The sequence below is a fragment of the Mus musculus genome, chromosome 9, assembly GCF_000001635.26.
Source record: "Mus musculus strain C57BL/6J chromosome 9, GRCm38.p6 C57BL/6J".
Lineage (NCBI taxonomy): Eukaryota > Metazoa > Chordata > Mammalia > Rodentia > Muridae > Mus > Mus musculus.
The window spans coordinates 65,254,969-65,281,675 of NC_000075.6; the positions used below are offsets into that span (position 1 = coordinate 65,254,969).

Sequence of the window (26,707 nt, forward strand, 5' to 3'; positions counted from 1 at the left end):
AGAAATATTCAAGCCGAAAATATTCATAACCTCACAGCAATCTGAACAATGAAAGCACCTTTTGCTTTAAGAACATATTTATTTATTTCTATAATTTTACTTTTTACTATGGTGAAGAAACATGAAATATGTTTGGGGCAGTGGTAGTGTAGACCTTTAATCCCAGCACTTGGGGTTAAAGAGATAGGCAAATCTCTGAGTTCAGGACTAGTCTGGTCTACAGAGTAAGTTCCTGGACAACCAGGGCTACTACACAGAGAAACCCTACCTTGAAAAATCCCAAAACAAAATTAAAAAAAAAAACCCCACTATGACATCTGCTGATGTGGTAGCTATACACTTAATCACAGCTCTTAGGGAGCTGAGGCAGGAGCGTTCCCACAAGTTTCAGGGTGGCCTAGGTTATAGAATTAAAGATGGGAAAAAAAGAAAGAAGGAAGGAAACGAATAAACAGCCCCCCCCCCCAAAAAAGGGCTATCAGATCTTCATTGTGTTTTGTTTGTTTGCTTTTTGAAATCGGGACTCACTCTAAATAGCCCTGCCTGGCCTGGAATTTGATTTGTAGACCAGGCAAGCTTTGAACTCATAGAGATATATTTGTCTCTGCTATCCAAGTACTTGGATTATAGGTGTGTGCCACTATGCTCAGTTTAAATATTTTTGTGTGTGTGTGTTTTCACATTTATATATTGTGTGGGTGCACACATGAAGAAGTCAGGGAAGGACTTGTGGGAGACTCCTCCTTCTATCATGTGGTCTTGGGTACTGAACCCATGTCTACTGAAATAGCAGCAAGTGCTTTTAACCAATGAGCCATCTCTGCAGTCCTGAGACCCTATCTTAAAACAAGATAGAAGAGTAGGAGAGACACCTGAGGTTGGCCTCTGTGGGACCATGACAGGCAGCCTGGTTTCTGGTTGAGCTAGGTTTTAAACCCCGGTGACCCCATAGGTGACCCCTGCAAGGGACAGTAGGCATTTGCCACACTCCTGACACAAGGCCTCAGCTCTCCATAATTCTGTGGCCATCAGTCACATAAGGGCAACGCCCCCAAGCCCTGCCCCAAACCCCTCTACCAGTAGGTGTAGCCTCAAGGCAGATCTCCATTTTAATGAGGTACCTAAAGGCCTGGAGGCTTAGCCAATAAAATCCCCCTCCCAGACACTCCTCCCTGCAAAAGGCATTTAACCTTAGGCCTGCCCTGAGAAAGGGGGGTACGGTTTCACTCATCACAACTCTTTGCCATGACAATAAATGCTTTAAAACCAGGAACTGTCTCTTCTCATCGGGACCTGCCTGTGGGGAGCAAAGGAGCAGGCCTTCATCTAAAGAGCTGTGTCTGGTCTCTTGCAAAAGGCCTCAGCGCTCCCAGCCATGGTCTCCACCAAGCCAAGCCGCCCATGGAGCAAGCCAAGGACGCTCATCCCCGAGGGATCCAGTCAGAACTCTCTCCCCGCCCTTCCCCCTCAGCCCTGGGCTAGATCCAGCCTCGGGCCCCCATTCTGTTCTTAGCTCTTCTGAGGCATCCAGTGGTGTCTGGGGTGCCCAAGAGTCTGAGAACCTGACATCTCCAGCCTCCGTGCAGGTCAGGGACCCCCAAGTCAACTCCAGCAGTCCCTGGGGACCTCAGACTGCGCTCCCTCACCCCTGGAGCGGGGTCCCCCAGCTTCTCATAGCCCAACACCCACCCTGCGCTGGTGTGGGAAAAGCACAATCAATACTGCCCAGCCCCAGGGCAGACACGGGCCACCTTTTAACCCACAGTCCTCTGGCTTCCACACACATACTATGTGGCATGTGCACATTCAAACAAACACTACAGGTAAACTTTTAAAAGATAATATATTAGGGCTGGTGAGATGGCTCAGTGGGTAAGAGCACCCGCCTGCTCTTCCGAAGGTCCGAAGTTCAAATCCCAGCAACCACATGGTGGCTCACAACCACCCATAATGAGATCTGATGCCCTCTTCTGGTGCGTCTGAAGACAGTTACTGAAGACAGTTACAGTGTACTTACATATAATAAATAAATAAATAAATCTTAAAAAAAAAAAGATAATATATTTTACAAAGTTGCAAAGGAGAAAAATTAGACAGGAAAGAAGTGTTGGAAGTGGTGATGCACACCTGTAATCCCAGCACATGGGAGGCAGGGTAGGAGGAATGTGAGTTCGAGGCCAGCCTAATCAGGAGCATGAGAACCTGTTTCTAAAATCAGAGGCTTGTGGCTTGGTGGGAGAGTACTTGCCTAGCTCTAGTCACGTCCAAGGCTCTTCTCGGTAAAGGAGTACATGAATGTATGCAGGCATGCATAAATTGTGTGTGTGTGTGTGTGTGTGTGTGTGTGAGAGAGAGAGAGAGAGAGAGAGAGAGAGAGAGAGAGAGAGAGAGAGAGAGAGAGAGAGAGCATTTGAGCATGAGTGTGCACGTGCCTGTGGAGGTCAGAGGGCAACTTCAGTTGCAGCCTCTGTCTCCTCCTCCTGCGTCTTTAGTCTTTTGAGACAGGGTTTCACTTTGAATCTGAGTGAAGCTGGCCTTGAATTTATAGAGACCCACCTGCTTCTGCCTCCCAAGTACTGGGATTAAAGGTGTGAGACACCACACCTGGCTTAAGTTCCTTCCACTTTTTATCTGAGGCAAGGCCTCTTATTGTCCTAGAATGTCACTAAGTAGGTTAGGCTGGCTGGCCAGCAAGCTTTTGGCATCTGCCTGTCTCCACCCCCTCATCGTACCATCTCTGGGATTACAAGCATGCCCTGACACGCCTGGCTTTTTATGTGGATTCTCGGGGTCAAACTCGGGTGCTTGGGCTTGTGAGACAGCACTTTACCAACCAAGCTATCTCTCCAGTCTCTGTAACTTCTAGTTTTAATGCCTGGAGCTTCCCCACTTGGGTTCTCCTTCCAGTGTTCCCTCAGTAGGAAAAACAAACCCGAAGGCACCACGTTTCCCCAAGGAGAGGTGAGGCAGAAAGAACACTGGAAAGTGGGAGGAAGCCTTGCTAGTTTTAGAGAGAAGTACTTCAGGGGAGCCCTCCCCTGTATCTGTAATATGGAACAGTCTGGAGGTTAGAGTAGTGGTAGGGGAGGTTTGTGGCCTGAGGAAGCTGGGAGCTAGGCTGGAGACGTCAATATGTGTTAAAGGCATGTGCTAGTAGGGAACTAGATGTCCCCATTGCCTATAGGGGGAGAATAGGGAGGGAGGGACTCTTCCCAACAGACAGAGCCAATTCCCAAGATTCTGGGGAACTGTGTACTTTTACTGATCCACTAGCACACTTTTTATCCCTTCAGAGTCGAGCCTGAGCTGAGCCCAGGCTGTGGTTCTATGGTTGGGGGCCAGCTTGGAACCTATCATCCATTCATCATTGCCCAAACACTTGAGATGGGGGGCTGCATGCAACCTTCAGAGCAGCCTTTCCTGCAACCACAATTCCCCCGGAAAAGGCAGTCATGTCTTGCTGTGGCACAAGTCACTTGTGGATCAACCAAGTCCCCTAGCCCTAGGCTTGTTCACTGTCAGTGAAGAAAGTGGGCTGAAAGACTGAGGGCTCTGGTCTCTGCTGGGACCAGGCAGAGAGAGGCTGGGCCTCCACGAGGCAGAACCTGGTTCTCCTGCTACATACTTTCCTCTGGCCTGTGGAAGCTCCTTCCAGATATCCCCTCCCCAGGAGGAGGGAAGCAGATGCCAGCTCTCCCTAGCATCCTTACCTGCACATCCCAGGCAACATACTTTCTCCATACGTAATCCTCTAGTGAGTGTGGCCCGTTAGTTCCCAGGGCAAAGAGAAACATGATGGTAGCAGGGTGGCCTTGATCTCACATCCCAGGCTCTCATGGCTAACAGTCAGGGCCTGGAGAGGAGAGTCCATTGGTCAGCTGAACAGTTAGCTAGGTGTTGTCTGGTGAGGATCAGGACCTGCCCTGATGAATGAGATCTCCAGGCTGGTTTGTTGGGTTGTGGCCTGGGACAGAGCTAGTGACTCCCCTGTGGGCAAGGCTGGCTTAGGAGCTCTGAGCTTAACCATAGGGACTCTGATTGCTTGCGCTCTCTCTCTCCTCTCTCTCTTTCTCTGTTTCTCTGTCTCTCCCTCTCTCTCTTTTCCTTACAGTGGGGCATAAACTGGGAGAAATCAGTAGTATTTTATTTTTGAACATCAAAACGGAAGCAGAGGGTCATCTTGGAAAGGGCTTTTCTAGCCTGGGACTAGGTACTCTGTATGTGCACGTGTATGTTCATGTGCACATGTGTATGCAGGTACACGTGTGAGCGAGCATACATGTCATAAACAGAGCTCAACCCTGGGTGTCTGTTCCTCAGGAGCCATCTGCTTTATATTTTGAGACAGGGTCTTTGGGACCTATCATTTGTCAGTGAGGCTGGCCAATGAGCTCCTAGGATCTGCCTGTCTCTTCCCCAGGGCTGGGAAAATAAGCACGGTCCACTACACTTGGCTTCTTATGGGGGTGTCGGGAATCAAAGTCATGTTCTCCTGCTCATCTGGCAAGCACTTCCCAGACTGAGCTATCGTCCCAGCCTCCTGGGTGCTTTCCACAGCTCCTTGGTGACCGAACCTTGTGGTCTGAGGGCCTCACAAACGCCTGGCAAAATAAGCATCATGGATCTCCTCATGAGACAGATGCAGCTCACAAAGGCAGAAACATGTGCCAAGGTCAGAGACTAGATGGGTGGGTGTGGCCGGGGCCTCAGTTGGAGCAGAGTCACAGCACCTATGCTCCTTGTGGGACCACGAAGCCTTCAGGCAGCCTGGGAACTCAGTCCATTTCTGGCACCTTTCTTTCTAGGGCTAGGTTGTGACTACTCCAAGGTCTCGAGTGTGGCTAGGTCACCTCTCCTGGTTCAGTCCTGGGTTCCTCTCACTGGAAAGGCACGCCCTTTGGTGAGGGGGAGGAAGCATTTTTGAGGTGAAATGTTGTCTAACAGCTAGGAATGGAAAATATTAAAAGTCCAGTGGCGCCAATGAGGTTCATGCCAGAGCCAGAAAGTACAGAGAAAAAGAGGGAACATACTTGTTATTGAGGACCCAGGGGTCTTCAGGGGGTCAACTACCAGCCACCCACACCCTGTCCCCCCCACCCAGGGGCCATTTGTATCTTCAGGAATAGCACAAGTCTCTCCTGGGCCAAAGGAAGGCCCTGGTATGTTGACTTGAGAGAAATCTCTGGTTCTGTTAAGTTTGGTTTATCCCATACTCTGGGGGAAAACAAAGAGCACAGTAGTGTGGGCTATCTCAGTGGAGGGAGGAAGAGGCCAGGCTAGCTCACTCCACCCATATTCTGAGCTTTGGGTATGAATGGCAAGAATGCCAAGACGCTTTCTTCTGTAGGGCCTCTCACCATAGAGGGGCAAGCCAGAAAAACCATGTCAGTACAATGTGACTACAGTTCTTGTGGGGGAGTGCTCAGGAATTGTGGGACAGAAGAGGGACCCCTAGCTTAGCCTGAGGCTATGAGAAAGGGCTCCCAGGGAAAGGGTAGGTACTGGGGCAAGCCGTACTATCAATAGATATTGAAAGAAATCTTAGAAATCTAGAGTCAGAGTCTGTATTCTTGGAAGTATCTGTGTGTGTGTTTGGGGAAAGATTTACTGACAGATGCAGGCAAATGGACTGAACCTACCCACTTAAACTGCAAGAGGAACACAAGAGCCTGAGAGAGTGTGCTGGGAACCCAGCCTAGGTCCTCTACAAAAGCTGCCAGAGCTCTGAACACGGAACCATCTCTCCAGCCCTCTTTTCAAGGGCATTTTAATGAGACGATTACTCAAGAGATCTGAGATATGCTAGAAGGGGTCTTGATACTACTGGGAGCGCTGACATGAAGCCAGCCTCTGTTCCAGGTACCATCACTATGGAACAAGTGACCCCAGTTCACTGCCTTATATCATAACTGTTTATTGTGCCGGACAGGACAGACTTCGTAGCTCAAGATTTCATGCAGGACTTGACTGGACAATTATTCTCTTTCCTTCCTCCATTTTGAATACTCCTTGGTTTTATAGACAATTCAGGTTTTTGTTTTGTTTTGTTTTGTTTTTTACTATTTATTTAACATGTGTATGTCTACATGTCTATGTGAATGGAATGCCATGCATGGGTGCCCAGAGAGGTCAGATGTGTGGAGCTGGAGGTATAGGCAGTTGTGAACCATCTGATTGATTTATCAGAACTGAACTCCAGTCTTCTGTAAGCACTCTTAGCCACTGAGCCATCTCTCCAGGCCCAATTGTGTTCTTACAGTCTTAAAACTTTTTAAAATTTATATGAATGCTTTGCCTGCATGTATGTTTGTGTGCCACATGCATGCTTGCTGCCCTTAGAGGGTATTAGATCCCTGGAACTAGAGTTACAGATAGTTGTGAGCCACCTTTGGTGGCTATGAATCAAATCTGGGTCTTAACTGCTCAGCCATCTCTCTAGCCCCTTAAACTTTTAAAAATTCATTTATATATATGTGTATATATATACACATATATATATGTGTGTGTGTGTGTATACACACATATATACACATATACATACATATAGAGTAGGGATCCTTGGCCATAGGCTTTGGCCGCAGAAGACCAGCTAAGCAGGGTCCCAAACTCTGCTGCTGCCTGGGCAGGAGTGTGTGTGTGTGGGGGGTGGGGGGGTGATAAATGAATTTCCAGTGTGTTCCAAGCAGGGGGTTGGAGCGGATTGCAGACAAGCTTGGCTTGCAGAAGTCCCAGATGGCTGACCCATCCAGGCCAGGCCTTGGATAGTACAGGCCTGTGGCCACCTCCCAAGACCTTCTGTCCTGAGGTCCTGGCTGAGGCAGCAGCAGCCTCTTCTGTGGAAGGGATCTCAGAGGAGAGGGTTGGGAAGGCTCAGATTCCTGAAGTCTAGCCTTGTGTAGCTCACAGCTGTCTCCCTTGAGGAAAAGAAAGACCTGTGGGGGCATGGAAGGGCAGGAGCTGGGAGTCCCCAGGGATTCCATGCCTTCTTCTCCTCCTAACTATCTTACTAAAATCCAACCTCAGTGGTCACACTGCTTTTCTGGCAAGCCTCCTGCCCCACAGCATGGCTCCTTGATAGGTCCTATCTCCCCTTCTCTCATGCCTGCTGTGTTGGCTCTTCATGTGTGAACAGACTTTGCTATACTAGAGCTGAAAGGGCCAGGCGCTCACTCAGCCCAAAGCTCTTATTCAAGGTTGGAGACACAGAGGCCCAGGATTATCAGGCATGCTGCTAGTCACACATTAGAATGAGTTCTAGGATCGGGACTTCTGAATCTCAGGTTCTTCTTTTTCTCCCGCCCTTTATTCTAATGATTGTAGCTGAGCTTCCATTGGTCTGTCTTTCCCTCAGACTATTAACATGGGCTTTACTCACTTCATACACCTACTATCAGAGCCCGAGCTGAGAACTGGGGATGTGGCTCGGTTGGTTGAATGCTTGTCAGGCACTGGGTTGGATTCCTATCACTGCCTAAACCCTCATGACACACTCCTGTAATTGCAACACTCTGGAGGTGAGGCAGAAAGATCAGGAATGCAAGGTCATCCTGGGCTACATAACAAGTTTGAGGTTAGTCTAGGGGTTATAACAGCAGCAACAACAAAAACAAGCCTAGTTGGGTAGTAGTGGCCCATGCCTTTAATCCCAGCATCTGGGAGGCAGAGACAAGAGGATTTCTGAGTTCGAGGCCAGTCTGGTCTACAGAGTGAGTTCCAGGACAACCAGGGTTCACAGAGAAACCCTGTCTCAAAAAACCAAAACCAAAATAAAACCAAAATAAAAAACCTCAAGCCTTGGCTGAAGCCCACTTCATGAGTTGGCTCTGATGAATTGGGCCAGCCAGCTACAGCTACAGAGCCTTTTGGCTAAGGTCTGGGTGCTGGACTAAAAACCAGGCTCCATAAGAACAAGCCAAGCAGATATGTGTCCTACGTCAACTTGAGAGTTCTGTCTCTCCTCTCAGCCCTTGTCCCAGGATGATTTCCAGAAGAAACCCAGTTTCTGAACTTCTGCTTACACACCGAGGGAGGGAGAGATACAAGAGGTATGAGCATGTGTATCCACACATGTCCTTCTTGTGGCTGCCTACTGTCCAGCTGAGCTAGCTACCTCCTGTGAAGAAGAGCTCAGTCAGGCTTTGAGAGTGTCATTATTTCTAGCTGTGGAAGGCGTCCACCTCTACATGTGGGCATGGGACAGGCAGCCCACCCAGGCTACCTAGATGAGGGTGTGACATGAGGCAGGACTCAGAAGACCCTCTTCTTATCTTCCACTTCCAGCTGGGGTTCTATCTTTTCAACCAAACTCTCAAGATGTCATCTGAGGACCACCAGCTTCATAGCAAAACCAAGTCTCATGTTCTGAGTCAGAAACCCTGGGGGTGAGCGCATGCCTTTAATCCCAGCACTCGGGAGGCAGAGGCAGGCGGATTTCTGAGTTCGAGGCCAGCCTGATCTACAAAGTGAACTCCAGGACAGCCAGAGCTATACAGAGAAACCCTGTCTCGAAAAACCAAAAAAAAAAAAAAAGAAAAAAAGAAACCCTGGGGGTGGAGCCAAGAAACCTGCTTCACCCTTCCCCCTATCCCCTACCCCCCGTAAATGTGTGTGTGCATGTGCCTGCATGAGTATATGTGCACCGTGTGCATGTCTGGTGTTCATGGAAGCCAGAGGGTGTTGGATGCCCTAGAATTGCAGTTACGGGTGATTGCAAATGGCCTGAGTTGGACGATGGGAACTGAAGATAGGTCCTCTGGAAGAACAATGTCCTCCCACTCCCACTTTAAGACAAGGTTTCTGTGTAACAGAGCCCTGGCTGTCCTAGAATCAATTTGTAGACTGGGCTGGCCTCAAACTCACAGATATCTTCCTGCCTCTGCCTCCTCGGTGCTGGGATTTAAAAGCTTGTGCCACCACCACCACAGGCTCCTGAGTGGTGACTTGTATTTTTTTTTTTTTTTTTGAGACAAGAACATATGTAGCCCAGGCTGGTTTAAGACTCCCCATATAATGGTCTTATACTCCTGATTTTCCTGTCTCTAAGTTCTGTGATTACAGGTATGTCCCAACACGACTGGTGTATGCAGTTGGATTGTTCACGTTAGGCTAATGAATGTCCTGCTAATGGAACTACATCCTCATTCCCTTCTAACTGGTTCTGATGGTGCTAAAGTTAGATAGCCTAGCCATGGCCTAAGACAGTAGGCAGCTTCAGGCTGGAGCTGGAAGAGGGATATAGGAGAAGCCTTAAAGTTCAGGCATCAGTTTAGTCACCTGTGGGTAAGGCTTACAAGTAGACATACATATGTGTACACACACACACACACACACACACACACACACACACACACACACGGTCTCAGAGCAGTTCGCATGCTGGTCTCAGTGGATGCGGGGAGGCACACAAATGGAAGTGGAGAGGGGATTATTAAGAATGAACCATTCAAGTGGGGCGTGGTTGCGCACGCCTTTAATCACAGCATTTGGGAGGCAGAGGCAGGCGGATTTCTGAGTTCAAGGCCAGCCTGGTCTACAGAGTGAGTTCCAGGGAGAGAAACCCTATCTCGAAAACAAAACAAAACAAAAAGAATGAACCATTCTTACCAGGTGACATACTGTACCCCATAGTCTTTGCCCCTCATCCCTTCTGAGGGTCTCTGAGTGCTCTTTCAAAGGCCAGAGAAGCTGAGTCATTGCTCAGTAGAGACCAAGCACACCCATCCACAGAAGCTGAGGTGACTTGTGTGCCAGAGTTTCTGAGCAAGTGCTAAGACCTTGTTGTCCATGGGCTGGCCAGCTAGGGAATGTGGAGGGTCAGCAAAGCTTAAGCTGGCTCACACCACCCAGCATCACTATAAACTGCTGCTCCGATGGAGAATTCCCCTCGGCCCTTTCCCAGGACTGAGTCCACCCTTCTTCCTTACCCTCGTCTCTCTGAAGTAGACTGTCTGTGGCACCCAGGCTGTGGCCCACTTGGGTCATCACTGCTCAGCGGCATCCCCCCACCACCACACACACACCCACATCCCTAAGGATCTTGATGTTAAATTCTTGTCCCTGAGAATTGCTGGAGATGTAGGGATGGGAGGGAGTCTCATGCTCAGATCTGGTTTCACAGTTGCTGCTGCTGCTGCTGCTGCTGCTTCGTGGCTGGCTGCCATGGGCTGAGCCACCAGCTGTGCTATATAAGACGGCTGGACTGCTGGAGAGGTGAAGAAGTCTTGGACCCCCAGCTAAGAGTCTTGCTCAGGACACGGTGAGATACAACCCTAATCTCTCACCCCATCCCTGTGTCTAACTACCTGGCTCCGCTCCTACCCCCATCCCTAGATACCTCTTTGTTCTTTCTTTGCTGGCTAACCCCCCACCCCCCACAAAAAAAGAAGAAGAAAAAAGATGCCTCTTTCTGCCTCGTTCTTCTCTTTGGCTCCTCATTATCCAAAGTCTCCCCCCAGCCCTGCTTACCTGAAGTCACAATGCCCCCCAAGTGGCTCCATCTTGGTCTCTATACCTTTTCCTCCTGTGGCCAGCCACTGTGCACTGTCTGGGAATTCCAGGGAACATCGGCTGGGGAGCCTGACAGTCAGGCCTCTTCGGAGGAAATGGTGGGCTGTCGAGCCTCTCGGCTGCCAGATGAGAAATGGCTTTTCCACAAGGTGCCTCAGGCCACCCTGGCCTCTTCCACAGACCTAGAGCTGGCTCTGGCTGTTTAGATCTGCTCAGAGCCTTGGAGCTTGAAGTAGCCTGAAACAACTGGTACATCAGTCTCAGGGTGAGACAGTCTGCGCTGTGGATTTGTTTGTCTCTGGAGACATCCAAAAATTCAAGGGATCTTTTTCTTCCAGAAAGAAGACATCTTCTGCACCCGACTTAGTGATTAAAGGTAATTTTTTTTTTTTAAACAGAGAGTCTTGCTCTTGCTGGGTAGCGAAGGCTATCCTGTAACGCACTATAATAGCTCAGGCTGGCCTCCAGCTCACAGAAATCTACCTACCTCAGTATCCCAATGGCTAGGATTGCACTTGGGATTCTACTCATCTGGAGAGAACAATTTTTTAGATTAGATTCTGGGTTGGCCCTAACTCTCGGGGAGAAAAATACCCAGCTGAGAAGGAGCCTGGGCCACCTGGGCCACCCCATGGTTCTTGAACATTATTTCTGGGCATGTTTTCTTCTCCCTACTCCTGGAGCCCTGACTCCATGTTCCCAGTTATTGGGAGCTCTGGGTTCTTCACTACACACCCATTCAGTTCTCTCTCTTTAGCTGGCTCCTCCATATGGTGCTCCTAGCCAGGTTTCAAACAAACAGGCCAGAATAGGTTCCAGCTGTGGCCCATGCACATCTGGGAATGTCTTCCTGGAGATGGTTCGGCTGAAGCATCGGTGGCTTTCAGTCTTCCTGCTCACCCTCAGAGGGTTTACCTTTGTCGGGCCAGGACTACATGGTCTTAATATGTAGCTACCTATGCAAAACTGTGAGCCCCATTAAAGGGTAGCCAGGACAAAAGTCTGGGGCTTGAAAGTGATCAGTAAGTTATCCGGCAGGTGCTGGAAGTAAGGCTCTTACTGTCAAGGAGTTTCCTTATCTCTTTCCTCCCTTGTGGCCTGTCTGCCGTGGAACCTGGCAGGTTTAGAACCTGGGTCCTGCTTGTTTGGATTCAGAGCCTCAATTTCTCAGTTTGGCAGTTCAAGCAGATGTCCTTCCATAAGACTCTTCCCTTCATCCTGGACAGGTCAAGAGCTATGTCTCCTGGAGCCATAAGTGATGTGACCCAGGCTTGGGATATAGCTTAGTTGACAGCTTGCTTGCCTGGCTTGAAGGAAGCCCTGTATTTCATCCCTAGCATCACATAAAGTCCGTGTACAAACTAGTAGTCTATGCTCTCCGAAGATGGAGGCTGGAGAATCAGAAGTTCAAGGTTATCCTTGTGTACATGTAAGTTTGAGGCCAGCCTGGGCTACAAAGTGAGTTCCAAGACAGCCAGGGCTATACAGAGAAACCCTGTCTCAAAAAAAAAAAAAAAAAAAAAGTGATTCAGGAGCGTGAGATATGATACCCTTTGCTTCTTTGCAGATCATTGGCTCTATGAAATATCTCTGGGGAACTACAGGTTCAACTTTGTGAAGCAGCGTCACTTATCTGTGACACTTCTACAAGGGAGAGATGGCAGCAATCAAGACTTGGGTATTCTCTTTCCTGGTCCTTGAGGTCACCACCGTGCTGGGTATGCACCAAGTCTCTGCTTGCTCCCATAGCTTCTACTTGCCACAGTGAAGCTATTTCTGTTCTGGGACCCAATTATCTATGCTTCTGCCTGGCCTGAAGACTCGAGGCTTTTTGATAGTTCATACCCTGTTCACACTTCAAATCTAAGATCGTTCTTAGTATTAAGATTCACGGAACAGAATCAAACAAACAAGATGAATAGTCACTCGAGGGGAGGAAGAAACAAAGATAGAAAAGATTCTGCCTTGCGCACTAAATTTATCTCTGAGCTTCCTGGTAGTCAAAGCAAAAAGGGAGTCACAACCGTACCATTCCCAGAAGGTTTAAGGTTCGTCTGTTTTCAGTTGCATGGAAATTCTTCTGGCAAGAAAACCTGGTTTCCTTTATACCCCAAAGCCTGATTTGATAGACACACCAGAAACCTTTCTGTGGTCCTTGCCCTCTGCTCCCACACTCCGATGACCAGAAGATCAGAGAGAAGGTGGCTGCTGGAGCTGTTGGCTACCTGAGCTGCTGCACCCCTTTGGAGATCTCTCACTCTCCCACCTTGCCTGCCTCCCCTTATTTCCAATTATACTGCTGATGCAGCTTGCTCACAGCCCTCTTTTAAAGCTGCATGCCCTGCAGGCTCCTGGCCAGAGAAGCAGGAACAAAGGAAGCCCCTGCACAGAGCCAGCCCTGTGTGTGCCCGCCTCCTGCCTCGCCCTTTCCACCTTGGCAGCTGCTGTTTGTGAAGATGATTAACATTCAGCCATCTGAGGGGAAATCAGATTAGGTTGATTAAACGGGCTCCCATCACCCCAATTAAGCAGCACAGAGAATTCTGACTTGGCTCCTTGCCTGGGAGTTAATTGCCTTTCAAGGCTTTTGCAGGCCTCTGCTCTCCCCTCTCCTGCTTCTGCAGTCTTCATTCCAGCTTTATGTAGAGAAGGGCTGGGGAAGGCTGCCCCTATCCTGAGGATTCTCTGCTCATCCTCACGGCTGAACAATGAAGACCACAGCCCAGTTAGTTCACCGAGTCCTTTGTGGGATGGTGGATCTCAGTGCCAAGCAGTCAAGCGAAAGTGACCTCCACTCTTTGCCAGGCTCTGAGTTAGAAGAGCTTTCTGACATTTACTCAGTATGTAGAGTGTTCTGAGGCAGCACTTCTCAGCCTTCTCAATGCCGCAACCCTTTAACACAGTTCCTCATGTTATGCTGACCCCCCCAGTCATACAATGATGTTTGTTGCTACTTCACAACTGTGATTTTGCTGCTGTTATGAATTGTGATACAAATATCAGATATGCAGGATATCAGATATGAAAAACCCCAAAAGGGTTGCAGCTCACACAGTGAGAAACACTGTATTTTTATGAACGAACTCTTACTGTCTTCTTTTTATGAGAGAGTAGGCAGGGTCAAGTGGCCAAGTTAGTTAGGAAATGGCAGAGTGCAACATCTCTCTCCAGAGATGTTGGTGTCCTGATTCATAGGATCCCCAGGCCAGCAGCACCCTGTGAGGGGAACTTTGTGTGTCCACTTTATAGGAAAGGAAAACAAAGCCCCATACAGACTCTCTAGCAGAAGTCTCAACCTACTAGCTGACTTAAGTATCTGATGACCCCATTTTAAATGTTTTTTTATGTAATTATGGGTTTCATTATGTCATTTTCACACAATTGTGTGGTATATCTTTTAATTACCTTTGCCCTCTCTGGTCCCCCTTCCACTCCTGCGGATCCCCCTTTTCCTTTCCTTTTTTTTTTTTTTGGAGATGGGGTCTCATTATGTAGCCTGTAGCCTGGTTGGCCAGTCTATCCTTGAGAGATCCTCCTTCCTCTGTCTCCTAAGTGCTGGGATTAAAGGCATGCACCACTATGCCTGGTCTCCTCTCTTTCCTTCCTTTTTTCCTTCCTTTCTTCTCTCCTCCTCCTTCTTCTTTTTCTTCTTCCTTTCTCTCTCTCTCTATCTCTCTCTGGCAGGGTTTCATGTAGCTTAGGCTGGCCCGAAACTTACTATGTAGCAAAGGCTATCCTTGAACCTCTGACTTTCCAGCCTATAGCCCCCAGGTGCTAAGATTCCATGCATGTATCGCCAAGTCAAGCTGCTCATCCATTTCTAGAACAACTGAAAAGGGAAGTACCATTTGTCAAGCATGTCCTCCATGCCAGCCTCAGTGTGTGTTTATGGGAAACAGCCTGAGAAATAAAGCCTTTGGGGGTCTCACAGCAGTGAGTGGCAGAGTGGGTCTCTGGGCAGTGCTGAGGGTTCATGCTACATTCACTTCTCCTGACCTTCCTCTGCATCTTCAAGCCCTGTGAGCCCTGGCTTACTCTTCTGTCCGACAGGGAGACAGACGATGCTTGCCCAGTCAGTGAGAAGAGTCCAGCCTGTGAAGAGGACCCCCAAGACCCTTGCCAAGCCTGCCGACTCCCAGGAGAGTGAGTCCCCACTGGAGCAGGGAGGGTTGGGGTGGGGCCTTTTGCTGAGCTTGCTGGGTAAGTCTCTGAAGCCTGGGTAGGATGTTAGGATTTCCTGGAAACTTCATTTTAACAAGACACTTGGCTGTTCTCTCCAGATGGAATAGAAGAAAGCTCAGAGTCAGAAGGCTGCCCGATGTATTCCAGAAATGGGGTGTTTACATGCTAGAGCCGGTGGGGAAGGAAGGGGTAGATGAGGGTGTAGAAATAGCACAGGAGTCTCACCAACACCCTAACTGCCTTGCTAAGAGCTTTTTAATGCCAGGGAATGCTGTGGCCCAAACCGCACGGGAAAAGCTTGCCCCATGCCTAGTGTTGGATGGTCCACCAGCCTGAAGAAAGCCGGAATGAAGGGCTCCACACTGTGAGACCAAGAAGAATTGGAGAGTTGCTGGAGAAATAAGTGGTGGAGTGGGGTGTAGGAAGTGGGGATTGAGCAGAAGCAGGAGGACTCAATATGGCTCTATCCCTTAGGTCCCGGAGAGTGGACAACATGGTTTAACATCGACCACCCAGGTGGGCAGGGTGACTATGAGCGGCTGGATGCCATTCGCTTCTACTATGGGGAGCGTGTGTGTGCCCGTCCCCTGCGGCTAGAGGCCCGGACCACTGACTGGATGCCTGCGGGCAGCACTGGCCAGGTGGTCCACGGCAGTCCCCGTGAGGGCTTCTGGTGCCTCAACAGGGAGCAGAGACCAGGCCAGAACTGTTCCAATTATACCGTGCGCTTCCTCTGCCCACCAGGTGAGTCTGAATGGCTGCAGGCAGCCCTTACCTCCCAGCAAGCAGCCTTGGCAGGTGAGACGCCAGGATCTGAACCTCACATACCAGTCTACGCTCTCAGCCTCTTATCTTTAGAGAGATAAAATCCCCATGCTGCTTCAGTCATCTGGTTGTGTTGAGTTCTGCTGATTCAAGAGGGAAGACAGTGCTCGGAGGAGTCTTAACTTCCGGGTTTTGAATCTCTAGCTTACTGAGTGCAACTGCTATTTATGTTTGTGGTACTGGGATTGAACCCAGGACCTTACAATAGGCAAGCCCTCTACTACGGAGTGACATCTCCAGCCATCTACCATTTTATTATTTTAAAGAATGAGATAGGGTTTCTCTAAGTTGCCCAGGAAGGTCTTAAACTTGAGATTTTCCTGCCTCTGTCCCAAGTAGCTGGTATTACAAATATGTGAAGCCAAGCCCAGTGCAACTGTATTCATATAGCCCACGCTGGCCTTGGGCTTCCTATGTAATCTTGGATGATCTTGAACTTCAGATTTTCCTTCTGCCACTCCCCCACCCCACCCCCAAGTGCTGGGATTCTAGGCACGAACCACCACACCTACAGGCTGGGGCTCCAATGAAGAGCTTTGTGTATCAGGCAAGCACTCTACGAGCTACATCCCTCGCCCTCTGCCCTCTTCCTTCTCCTCACTATGTAGCCCTAGCTGGCCTGGAAATCGTTATGTAGCTCAGGCTATCCTTGAACTGCTGATCCTCCTGCCTCTCTCTCTCTCCGGAATGTTGGGATTACAGTTCTGTGCCTCCATCCAGGCTGACCCTGAAGCCACGATCCTCCTGTTTTGCCTGGAGATTACTGCTTCTGGATCAAGACAGGTTTCTCTGTGTAGCCCTGGCTGTCCTGGAACTCATGTAGGCTAGACTCAGAAATCCACCTGCCTGCCTCCTAAGTGCTGGGATTAAGGACGAGTGCCATCCCTGCCTGAGTGCTACTGGCCTCTTACATGTGAGACAGGGCTAACAGGGTATCTTCAGAGTTTAGTTAAACCAAAATAATGATGATGATGGTGGTGGTGGTGGTGGTGGTGATGTTTTGTTTTTTCAAGGCAAGGTTTTTCTCTGTGTAACAGCCCTAGCCATCTTTTTGTAGAACAGGCTGGCCTTCGAACTCACAGAGGTCTACCTGCCTCTTTGTCTGTTTACTTGTTTGTTTAATTTTGATTTAAAGTCTCACTTTAGTTTAGGCTTGCCTCAAACTTACTATGCAGCTCAAGCTAGTCCCTATGATCTGTCTGTCTCGGGTCTCCAAGTTCTGGGAATACAGGCGTGTCCTTCCATTCATAGGGGTTTTGATGAAGATTATATAAGACAATGAATGAAGCAGTTGAGCCCAGGTTGGCTAAATGTCAACTGCTGCTACAATTTCTGTGTGCAGGATGCTGGCTACCCTCATTATTTGGCCCTGACAGTTGACCTTTGAGGCATGGCTATCTCAGAAGGATATGTGAGGCTCAGAGAAGACATAGTTGTCCACTAGCTACACTGCCAAGTGCTACACAGGGATTTGAACCATGCTCATGCTTTGGAATCCGTGTTCTTTAAATCCCGCTCCATCCATGCACTAAATAGTGCAGATATTAAGTGTCCAGCTACAGGCCTGCATTCTGGATGGGTACCCAGCCCCGGAACTCTACCTGTCTATATAGATTAATGCTGCAGGACCAGGTGCCTGTGATGGTTTTATGCTGTTGAGGAGCCCGGCTGGTCTCTGTAGCAAGGGCTGGCCCCCCTTTTTATACACAGGCTGTAGGAGTGAGGTGAGGCGGTAGAGAGAAAGAGTCTGGCTATTCAAGTCATTGTAAGCTACAGGCCCTGAATTCCCAGGGAGCCTGTCTGCAGGGATAATGTAGTTGTTTCACACCAGGGCTGCCAACAATGTAGTCCTACAAGCAGTGCTGGCCACCCCCCCCCCAAAAAAAAAACCCTTTCACCCATAGGTTGTCTCTATGCAAGCTTTAGAGCCATTGCTTCTTCAAGACTTTTAACTTCCCTTGTTAGAAAGAAAAATCATTGCAGGCCAAGGTATGGTTCAATTTGTCAAGTGCTGGCTTAGCATCCACAAAGCAACAGGTTTCATCTCCAGCAACACCTAAACTGGACATACGGTAGCCTATGTCAGTGACAGTGACAGTACTCAGAAGATAGAGGCGGGGGATCAGACATTGGAGGCTAGCCTTGGCTAATGAGACTGTCTCAATATTATTTTTACTTCATTGCAATAAATAAAAATAATCCCTGATATTTATCAATAGGGACCTTGTGCTCCCTCACCAGAGAAGATACAACCTTGCAGTCAGACTTCCTGGCCCAGTCCTCTGGGGGAGAAAGTGACTCATGTTGATCTCATCCTGTAGGGTCCTTGCGAGGAGATGCAGAGCACATCTGGAGTTCCTGGTCTCCCTGGAGCAAGTGCTCAGCTGCCTGCGGTCACACTGGGGTGCAGACCCGTACCCGCACCTGCTTGGCACAGACAGTGTCACTGTGCAGTGAGGCGACCGAGGAGGGCCAGCTCTGCATGAGCCAGGCCTGCACAGGTATCTCCTTCCCTCTGGGCACTGAGCCTCTGTGGTAGGTGGGCTTGAAGCAGCCTGCATGATGAGCTTGGGGGCCAGCGTGAGACTAAGTTGCCTGTTCACTCATGCCATTTGCTCTGAGAAGAGACACAGGACAGCCAAGAACATAATGTATTGTCAATAATCAATCACAGCTTAAGAAATCTACTGGGCAGCGCTAGTGTAAGCCTTTGGATCCTAGTACTTGGGAGTCAGAGGCAGACAGGTTGGAAGCCAGCCTGGTCTACAAAGTGAGTCACAGGACAGCCAGGGCTACACAGAGAAACCCTGTCTTGAAACATTCATCACTCCCACATATCACCCCCACCCCCCAAAAAAAGAAAGAAATCAGGAAGCTGCTTAGGGGATGTTTCTGGGGCGAAATCTGAAGGGCAGCTAGGACTTAGTTGTACAGGCAGGTAAGGATAAGCGAGCATCCAGGCTGGGCGAGGGGATAAGACGGGTCAGACTCCATAAAGTCCTGCTGATATGGCTCCTTGTCCCACAGCTTGTGACCTGACCTGCCCCATGGGCCAGGTAAATGCTGACTGTGATGCCTGCATGTGCCAGGACTTCATGCTTCACGGGGCCATCTCCCTCCCTGGAGGTGGCCCAGCTCCAGGAGCCGCTGTCTACCTGCTGGCCAAGGCACCAAAGATGCTGACCCGAACAGACAGCAGCGGGAGGTTCCGAGTTCCTGGCTTGTGTCCTGATGGCAAAACCATCCTGAAAATCACCAAGACCAAGTTTGCCCCAATTATGATCACGATGCCCAAGACTAGCCTGAAGTCAGCTACCATCAATGCGGAGTTTGTGAGGGCAGGTGATTATGTGCCCTGTGGGAGGAGGGGTTACAATACTGAGGGCTTTCCCAACTAAGGTGTAAAAGCCAAAACCTTTACCATGACCCATAGGCCTTGTATCCTCTGGCTTTTCCTAATTTCCCTTCTTCATTCCTGCTATGCAGAGTCAATCTATTATAGCCACAAGGGCTTTGTCTGTTTCTCAAATAGACACACCCCTGCCTCGGGGCTGTATTCAGTGCAGAGTATAGGGTGTTGGTAGGTCCAGCACCCTAAGGCATGAGGACTTCCCTGACCTACTGTCTAAAATAGTCGGTCAATTACCATAGAGGTTTGTAGGTCACAGAGGAGCCTGGAAAACAGAAGAGTTATAAAAAGATTCTGCCGGGGGGGGGGGCCTAAGACCGGGAATTGCACTAGTGAAGCAATGAGTTCTGTCCTTTGTAGCACTTAGTGTGTGGCTAGCAGAGGTTCACTGCCTTCTCAGTTGGCCCACCCAGATGCTACCAGACAAGTTCCTGGGAGCAGATCCCAGATGGAGGAGGTGGAGGAGGGGAGTCCACTGGGGATCAGTTCCTTTGGGCATTAGGGGGCCACTGGAGACTGGCGGGGGATGGGATGAAGCCTTGCAATTGAAATAACCACCAAAGACCCTGAGGAGTCAGGGCTCTTTAGAGCCTGTCACAGAGTAGGAAAACCAAACACTTTTCTCATCTTCTCTCCCAGAGACCCCATACATTGTAATGAACCCTGAGATGAAAGCACGTCGGGCTGGGCAGAGTGTGTCTCTGTGCTGCAAAGCCACGGGGAAACCCAGTCCGGACAAGTACTTCTGGTGTGTATTCTGCTTCAGCCAGCTTCTCTAAGAGTAACATTTTTGCCTGGCAGTGGTGGCGCACGCCTTTAATCCTAGCACTTGGGAGGCAGAGGCAGGCAGATTTTTGAGTTGGAGGCCAGCCTGGTCTACAGAGTGAGTTCCAGGTCAGCCAAGGCTACACAGAGAAACCCTGACTCAAAAAACCAAAACAAAAAAACAAAACAAAACAAAAAATATTTATTTATTTCATGTACACTGTTGCTGTCTTCAGATACACCAGAAGAGGGCATCGGATCCCCATTACAGGTGGTTGTGAGCCACCATGTGGTTGCTGGGAATTTAACTCAGGACCTCTGGAAGAGCAGTCAGTGTTCTTAACCGCTGAGCCATTTCTCTAGCCCCTCCCTAGTTCTCTTAGCAACCAGAGCTTGCTTGCCTTGTGTCTAGACTAAACGATGACTGATAGAATAAAGGCATGTATAACCTACTGGTGTAAAGCCTGGTGGTACTTACAAGTGGTGACCTGCAGGACTGAGGTTGCCCAGACAACCAGCCAGCCCTCTTACACCTTAAAGCTCAGCTCATTCTCCCAAAATGTCTCTTGACTTTAGAGTCCTAATATGCATATTCCTAGACCATCCTGCAAGATTTCTCAGTCCTGCTTCCCCATGCAAGATCAGAATCCCCAGTGTTAGGTGTGAATTCTTTACCCTTCTATAAGCAGTTACAACCACTAGGCTTGTTTGGAAAGCCTATACTTCTGGGAGGTCAGCTGGAGATCACCGCTCTTGTTTTACAGAGCAGAAAGTTGTAATTCAGAGAAGTGATCCTATTTGTCTATAAGATTCCCCATCAATTAAGAGGTGGAGCTGAGTCGGGCGTGGTGGTGCACGCCTTTGATCCCAGCACTCGGGAGGCACAGGCAGGTGGATTTCTGAGTTCGAGGCCAGCCTGGTCTACAGAGTGAGTTCCAGGACAGCCAGAGCTATACAGAGAAACCCTGTCTCAAAAAACAAAAAACAAAAAACAAAACAAAAAAAAGAGGTGGAGCTGGGATTTAGAAGCAATTTTCCAACCCCCAGCTAATCAGATGCTCTTGGGCAAGCCAAGTGAAAGTGAGCCATCTCCAACTCTTGCTTCCTGGCACATCTTCCTGGCACATCTAACCCTGTTCCCCTCCCCCCCCACACCCCTTTCGGGGCTCCACCTCTGCATTTTTACAGGTACCACAACAACACACTGCTGGATCCCTCCCTCTATAAGCACGAGAGCAAGCTGGTGCTGAGGAACCTGCAGCAGGACCAAGCAGGGGAGTACTTCTGTAAGGCTCAGAGTGATGCTGGGGCTGTGAAGTCCAAGGTCACCCAGCTCACTGTCATTGGTAAGCCTGTCTGGGTCTCGGGGGTCCTGGATCTGCAACAGGGCTGGCTACATCACTGGGCAGGAAAAGCTTGGGATATTCTGTGATGTGCGCAGTGCTAGGCTCTCTGGGATACAGTGAAGAACTCAGTCTGGCTGCCATAGCACCATCATTTGAGGTTGTGTGTGTGTGTGTGTGTGTGTGTGTGTGTGTGTGTGTGTGTAAATGTAAGCAAAATTCAAACAAGACAGAAACATGCAGGGCCTGGAGATATAGCTCAGTTGGTAGAGTACTTGTCTAGTGAGAATGAAGCCCTTGGTTCAGTCCCAGCATTGCACAAGCCCAGCTTCAGATGGGGCAAGAAGGGAGTCAGAGGGTCAAGGTCAGCAACAGCTTTATAGTGAGTTTGAGACTAACTTTGGCTACATGAGAATGTGTCAACTTGCCCCCCAAAGGACAGAAAAATGTAGCTAAAATAAAAATGAAGATTTTAATAGACAAGAAATAGACTCCTCCCAGGTTAATGCATGGTAGGTAGCACATGTCTGTAACACCAGCATTTGGGAGGTAGAGGGAGGATCAGGAATCCAAGGTCATCTTCTCTTTCATAGCCTTGAACTTAGAGAGATCTACCTGCCTCTCTGCCTTGTTTGTTTTTTGAGACAAGGTTTTCTTGTAGCCCAGGCTGGCCTCAAACTCACTATGGGTCCAAGAATGACCTTTAATTTATGGCCCTTCTGACTCCACCTCACAAGTACTAGGTTTATAAGCATGTGTCACCGTGCCCAGTTAAAACGGGGGTTTCTGGGGCTAGAGAGATGGCTCCGAGGTGAAAAGAACTGGCTACTCTTCCAGAGGACCCAAGTTCTATTCCTACATGGTGACTTACAACCATTTGCAACTCCAGTCCCAGGAGATTCATTTTTCTGGACTCTATGGGTAGTCTTCTGGCCTCTGTAGGCACCAGACATGCAAATGGTACATAGACATACGTGCAGGCAAAACATTCATAAACACATAAAATAAAAACAAAAACAAGGTTTCTACCTACATTTCCTGGGAGGTGTGAAAAACACTGAGATGTAGGAAGTGCCAGGCACTGCAGGACATAGATCATGAATCGCTCCCTTCTATTATATACCAGCAACACTTCCAATTTTGCCGGCAATCTCAAAAGACCCTCACACATTCTCAAGATTCCTCCATTGAGAACTGCTACTCTATGGGCCTCAGCAACTAATGTTCCCCTAATAAGATTAGTAATAGCTGTTCCATACCTCAGGGTTGCAGATACATAAGTCATTTGATAACTGTAGATAGGAGGGGATGTGACTCAGTGGTAGAGCAATTATCTAGTATACACAGAGCCCTGATTCAGCCCCCAACAGCATCAGCAACAGAGCAGCACCACCACCATTTTACACACACACACACACACACACACACACACCCCAGGTTGTCTTGGAGGCACACATTTGTTGCTGGGGATTGAGCTCAGGACCTCTGGAAGAGCAGACCCAGTGTTCTTAACCACTGAGCCATCTTACCAGCCCGAGTACTTACACACTTGCAATCCCAGTACTTGAAAGGTAGAAGCAAGTGGATCATGAATTAAAGATCATCCTGGGTACAAGTTTTAAAGGCAGCCTGGGCCATTCAAGACCCTGTCTCAACAAAACAAAAACAAAGTAGAGAGAGGGGAAGGAAAGAAAGGGGAGAGAGAGAGAGCGAGCGAGAGAGAGCAAGCGAGAGAGAGCAAGCCCACTGAGTTGAAGTACTCTGAATAAGGCATAAACGTACACTTTAACTTCCACACCATTTCTTCTTTAGCACATGATGAGACTCCTTGCAACCCAACCCCAGAGAGCTACCTTATCCGGCTGCCCCATGACTGCTTTCAGAACGCCAGCAATTCCTTCTACTACGACGTAGGCCGCTGCCCGATCAAGACCTGTGCAGGGCAGCAGGACAATGGGATCCGGTGCCGAGATGCTGTGGAGAACTGCTGCGGCATTTCCAGAACAGAAGAGAGGGAGATCCAGTGCAGTGGGTACACACTGCCCACCAAGGTGGCTGTGGAGTGCAGCTGCCAACGATGCGCAGAGACACGGAGCATCGTCCGGGGCCGAGTCACTGCTGCTGACAACGGGGAGCCCATGCGCTTTGGCCATGTGTACATGGGGAATAACCGCGTGAGCATGACTGGCTACAAAGGCACCTTCACACTCCACATCCCCCAGGACACGGAGAGGCTGGTGCTCACATTTGTGGACAGGCTGCAGAAGTTTGTCAACACAACCAAAGTGCTGCCCTTCAACAAGAAGGGAAGCGCAGTGTTCCACGAGATCAAGATGCTTCGGCAGAAAGAGCCCATCACGTTGGAAGCCATGGAGACCAACATTATCCCCCTGGGAGAGGTGATTGGTGAAGACCCTGTGGCTGAGCTGGAGATCCCATCCAAAAGTTTCTATAGGCAGAACGGGGAGCCCTTCACAGGAAAGGTAAAGGCCAGCGTGACCTTCCTGGATCCTCGGAACATCTCGACGGCCACAGCTGCCCAAAGTGACCTCAACTTCATCAATGATGAAGGAGACACTTTTCCCCTTAGAACATATGGTATGTTTTCAGTGGACTTTAGAGATGAGGCCACTTCCGAGTCACTTAATGCTGGCAAGGTGAAGGTCCACCTTGACTCGACCCAGGTCAAAATGCCAGAGCATGTGCCAGCCATGAAACTCTGGTCGCTCAACCCAGACACAGGACTGTGGGAAGAGGAAGGGGATTTCAAGTTTGAAAGCCAAAGGAGGAACAAGAGGGAAGAGAGAACCTTCCTAGTGGGCAATATGGAGATCCGGGAGAGAAGGCTCTTTAACCTGGACGTCCCTGAAAGCCGAAGGTGCTTCATTAAGGTGAGGACTTACCGGAGTGAGAGGTTCCTGCCCAGTGAGCAAATTCAGGGAGTTGTGGTCTCAGTGATCAATCTGGAGCCCAGAACTGGCTTCTCATCTAACCCCAGGGCCTGGGGCCGATTTGACAGTGTCATCACAGGGCCCAATGGGGCCTGCCTGCCTGCCTTCTGTGATGATCAGTCCCCCGATGCTTACTCTGTCTATGTCTTGGCAAGCCTTTCTGGAGAAGAACTAGAGGCAGTTGAGTCTTCTCCTAAATTCAACCCAAATGCAATCGGTGTCCCTCAGCCTTACCTCAACAAACTTAAATACCGTCGGACAGACCATGAGGATCCACGGGTTAAAAAGACGGCTTTCCAAATCAGTATGGCCAAACCAAGGCCCAACTCAGCTGAGGAGAGCAATGGGCCTATCTATGCCTTTGAGAACCTTCGGGCGTGTGAGGAGGCACCCCCCAGTGCAGCTCACTTCCGGTTCTATCAGATCGAGGGGGATCGCTATGACTATAACACAGTTCCTTTCAATGAAGATGACCCTATGAGCTGGACTGAAGACTACCTGGCATGGTGGCCCAAGCCAATGGAGTTCAGGGCCTGCTATATCAAGGTTAAGATTGTGGGGCCACTGGAGGTGAATGTACGATCCCGTAACATGGGAGGCACCCACCGGCAGACTGTGGGGAAGCTCTATGGGATCCGGGATGTGAAGAGTACTCGGGACAGAGACCAACCTAATGTCTCATCTGCCTGCCTGGAGTTCAAGTGCAGTGGAATGCTGTATGACCAAGACCGTGTAGACCGCACATTAGTAAAGGTTATCCCCCAGGGCAGCTGCCATCGAGCTAGTGTTAACTCTATGTTGCACGAGTACCTGGTCAACCACCTTCCCCTGGCAGTCAACAATGACACCAGCGAGTATACTATGCTGGCACCCCTGGACCCTCTGGGCCACAATTACGGTATCTATACTGTTACTGATCAGGACCCTCGTACAGCTAAGGAGATTGCGCTCGGCCGGTGCTTTGATGGCACTTCCGATGGCTCCTCCAGAATCATGAAGAGCAATGTGGGAGTTGCCCTGACCTTTAACTGTGCAGAAAGGCAGGTAGGCCGCCAGAGTGCCTTCCAGTACCTCCAAAGCACACCGGCCAGGTCCCCAGCTACAGGCACTGTCCAAGGAAGAGTACCAGCCATGAGGCAACAACGGGCAAGCAGGGGTGGCCTACGCCGGCGTGGAAGCATGGGCCCCTCTGAGATTTTCTGGTGTTGCTCAACAACCTCTGAGCAACTAAGTCTTGTGGTTCTTAGTCCTTTCTGTCCATCTCATGTGACAGCTGTCGTGAGACTGATGCACAGACTGTCACTTGTTAATTTAAACATATCTGGTTTGGTGCAGTTTGTTTCTTTGTGCCTTTACTTACTGTCTCTGCCTCATGATGCTGATTGCCACAGGGCCCCCACGATGACAAAACAAAGATTCTCCTCTTAAAAAGAAACAAAAGGAATTGGTAAACGTCTGCAGCTTTGGCTGAAAACACACATCTTATTGTATGGTTTTGCCAGCCTTTACACTAATGATAATCTAATACTGAGGCTCAAGTGAACAACAATAAAACATTTTTCTTGGCCATGTTCCACAAGATGTAAGCAAAGTCTCTGTCACAGTCCATATATATATAAATGGTGGTGAATAAGGAAATAAACAATGTTTTTATGTGAAATGCAATTAACATTTATTTCTTTGGGGAATTTGGAACTCTGGTGTCCATGCAGTTTTGTCTTGAGGAAGGGTTTCTCTGTGTAGCCCTGGCTATTCTGGAACTTGCTTTATAGAGCAGACTGTCTGCCTCTGCTTCCAGAGTGCTGGGATCAAAGGTGACATCTCACCAAAGATTCTTTGTTTTTAACATGTGTGTGTGTGTGTGTATGTGTGAATTTATTTTCATCACATGTATGCAGGTGTCCAAGGTCAGAGGGCATCAGATCAGAACCCCTGGACCTGGAACTGGAGCCAGAGGTGGTTTTAAGCCATCTGATGTGGGTTCTGGGAGCAGAACCAGGCTCTTCTGCAAGGCCATAAGTGCTCTTATTGCTGAGCCCTCTCTCCAGCCTCTAAAAATACTGTTATCCCGGCAATTCTAGGAAGAATATCTCCTAGTAACCACGATTTCTTTGGGCTGTTAATTGTGTATTTTTCTCTTTTGAGATAGGGTTTCTAGTAGTGAAGTCTGGTCTCAAGCTTATTATAAAGGTTAGGATTACCTTGAACTCCTGGTATTTCTGCCTTCATCTCCCAAGTGCTGGAATTAGGGGCATACACCACTGCACCTAGCTTGACGTAGTGCTGGGGATCAAACCCAGGACTTTGTGAATGCCAGGCAAGCCCTCCCCAAACTTAGCTCCATCCCCCAGTCCTGAATGTGTGTTCCTTTATATTTGATTTGTTCTTGCTAGCAGCCCAGCAAAGCCAGAGCTTTGATAAACGCGCATCCTGTGCTTTGACTCTGAGGCCACCATGCAATCCTTCAGCCTTTAAATTACACCAGATGCTCCGAGCACAGGGGCTGTAGAAAATGGGACCAAGGTGGTACAAGGTCCAGTGTCCCAACATTACAGAGCTGGGCAGCTCCATCTGTTACGTTTGTTCCCTTAGCTCACATTTTCCATTTTCAGAGAAAAGCAGAGATTCCTGGAGTTATGAGTCTGTTCTGGGCTCCTGAGCAAGGCTTAAAATATGTCCCAGTTTTTGTCTCTTTTTTCCAGCATGAAGGAGATTATACAATAGCT

General features: G+C 49.1%; 1 protein-coding gene and 1 long non-coding RNA gene across 3 annotated transcripts in view; one reads left to right on the forward strand and one right to left on the reverse strand.

Moving 5' to 3' along the window:
* Gm36538 overlaps positions 1-11,949 on the reverse strand; it is a 33,084-nt gene extending 21,135 nt beyond the window's left edge. The window contains exons 1-2 of the long non-coding RNA XR_379561.2: positions 10,465-11,949; positions 3,711-3,853 (exon numbers count right to left, since the gene is read on the reverse strand). This is a non-coding gene — a long non-coding RNA (predicted gene, 36538). The remainder of the gene's footprint in view (positions 1-3,710; positions 3,854-10,464) is intronic.
* Positions 10,212-25,646, forward strand: Cilp (cartilage intermediate layer protein, nucleotide pyrophosphohydrolase). 2 transcript variants are annotated; one of them, NM_001364527.1, is made up of 11 exons: positions 10,212-10,255; positions 10,845-10,882; positions 12,074-12,224; positions 14,557-14,649; positions 14,954-15,052; positions 15,163-15,432; positions 17,835-18,014; positions 18,541-18,855; positions 19,562-19,670; positions 20,876-21,033; positions 22,843-25,646. In NM_001364527.1, exons 6-11 carry the CDS (start codon positions 15,306-15,308, stop codon positions 25,407-25,409), a joined length of 3,456 nt encoding a protein of 1,151 aa, NP_001351456.1. In that variant the 5' UTR covers positions 10,212-10,255; positions 10,845-10,882; positions 12,074-12,224; positions 14,557-14,649; positions 14,954-15,052; positions 15,163-15,305; the 3' UTR covers positions 25,410-25,646. The 2 variants fall into 2 exon arrangements, with proteins under 2 accessions (NP_001351456.1, NP_775561.1); NM_173385.3 differs by lacking the exon at positions 14,954-15,052.
* Positions 25,647-26,707: the final 1,061 nt, after the last annotated feature.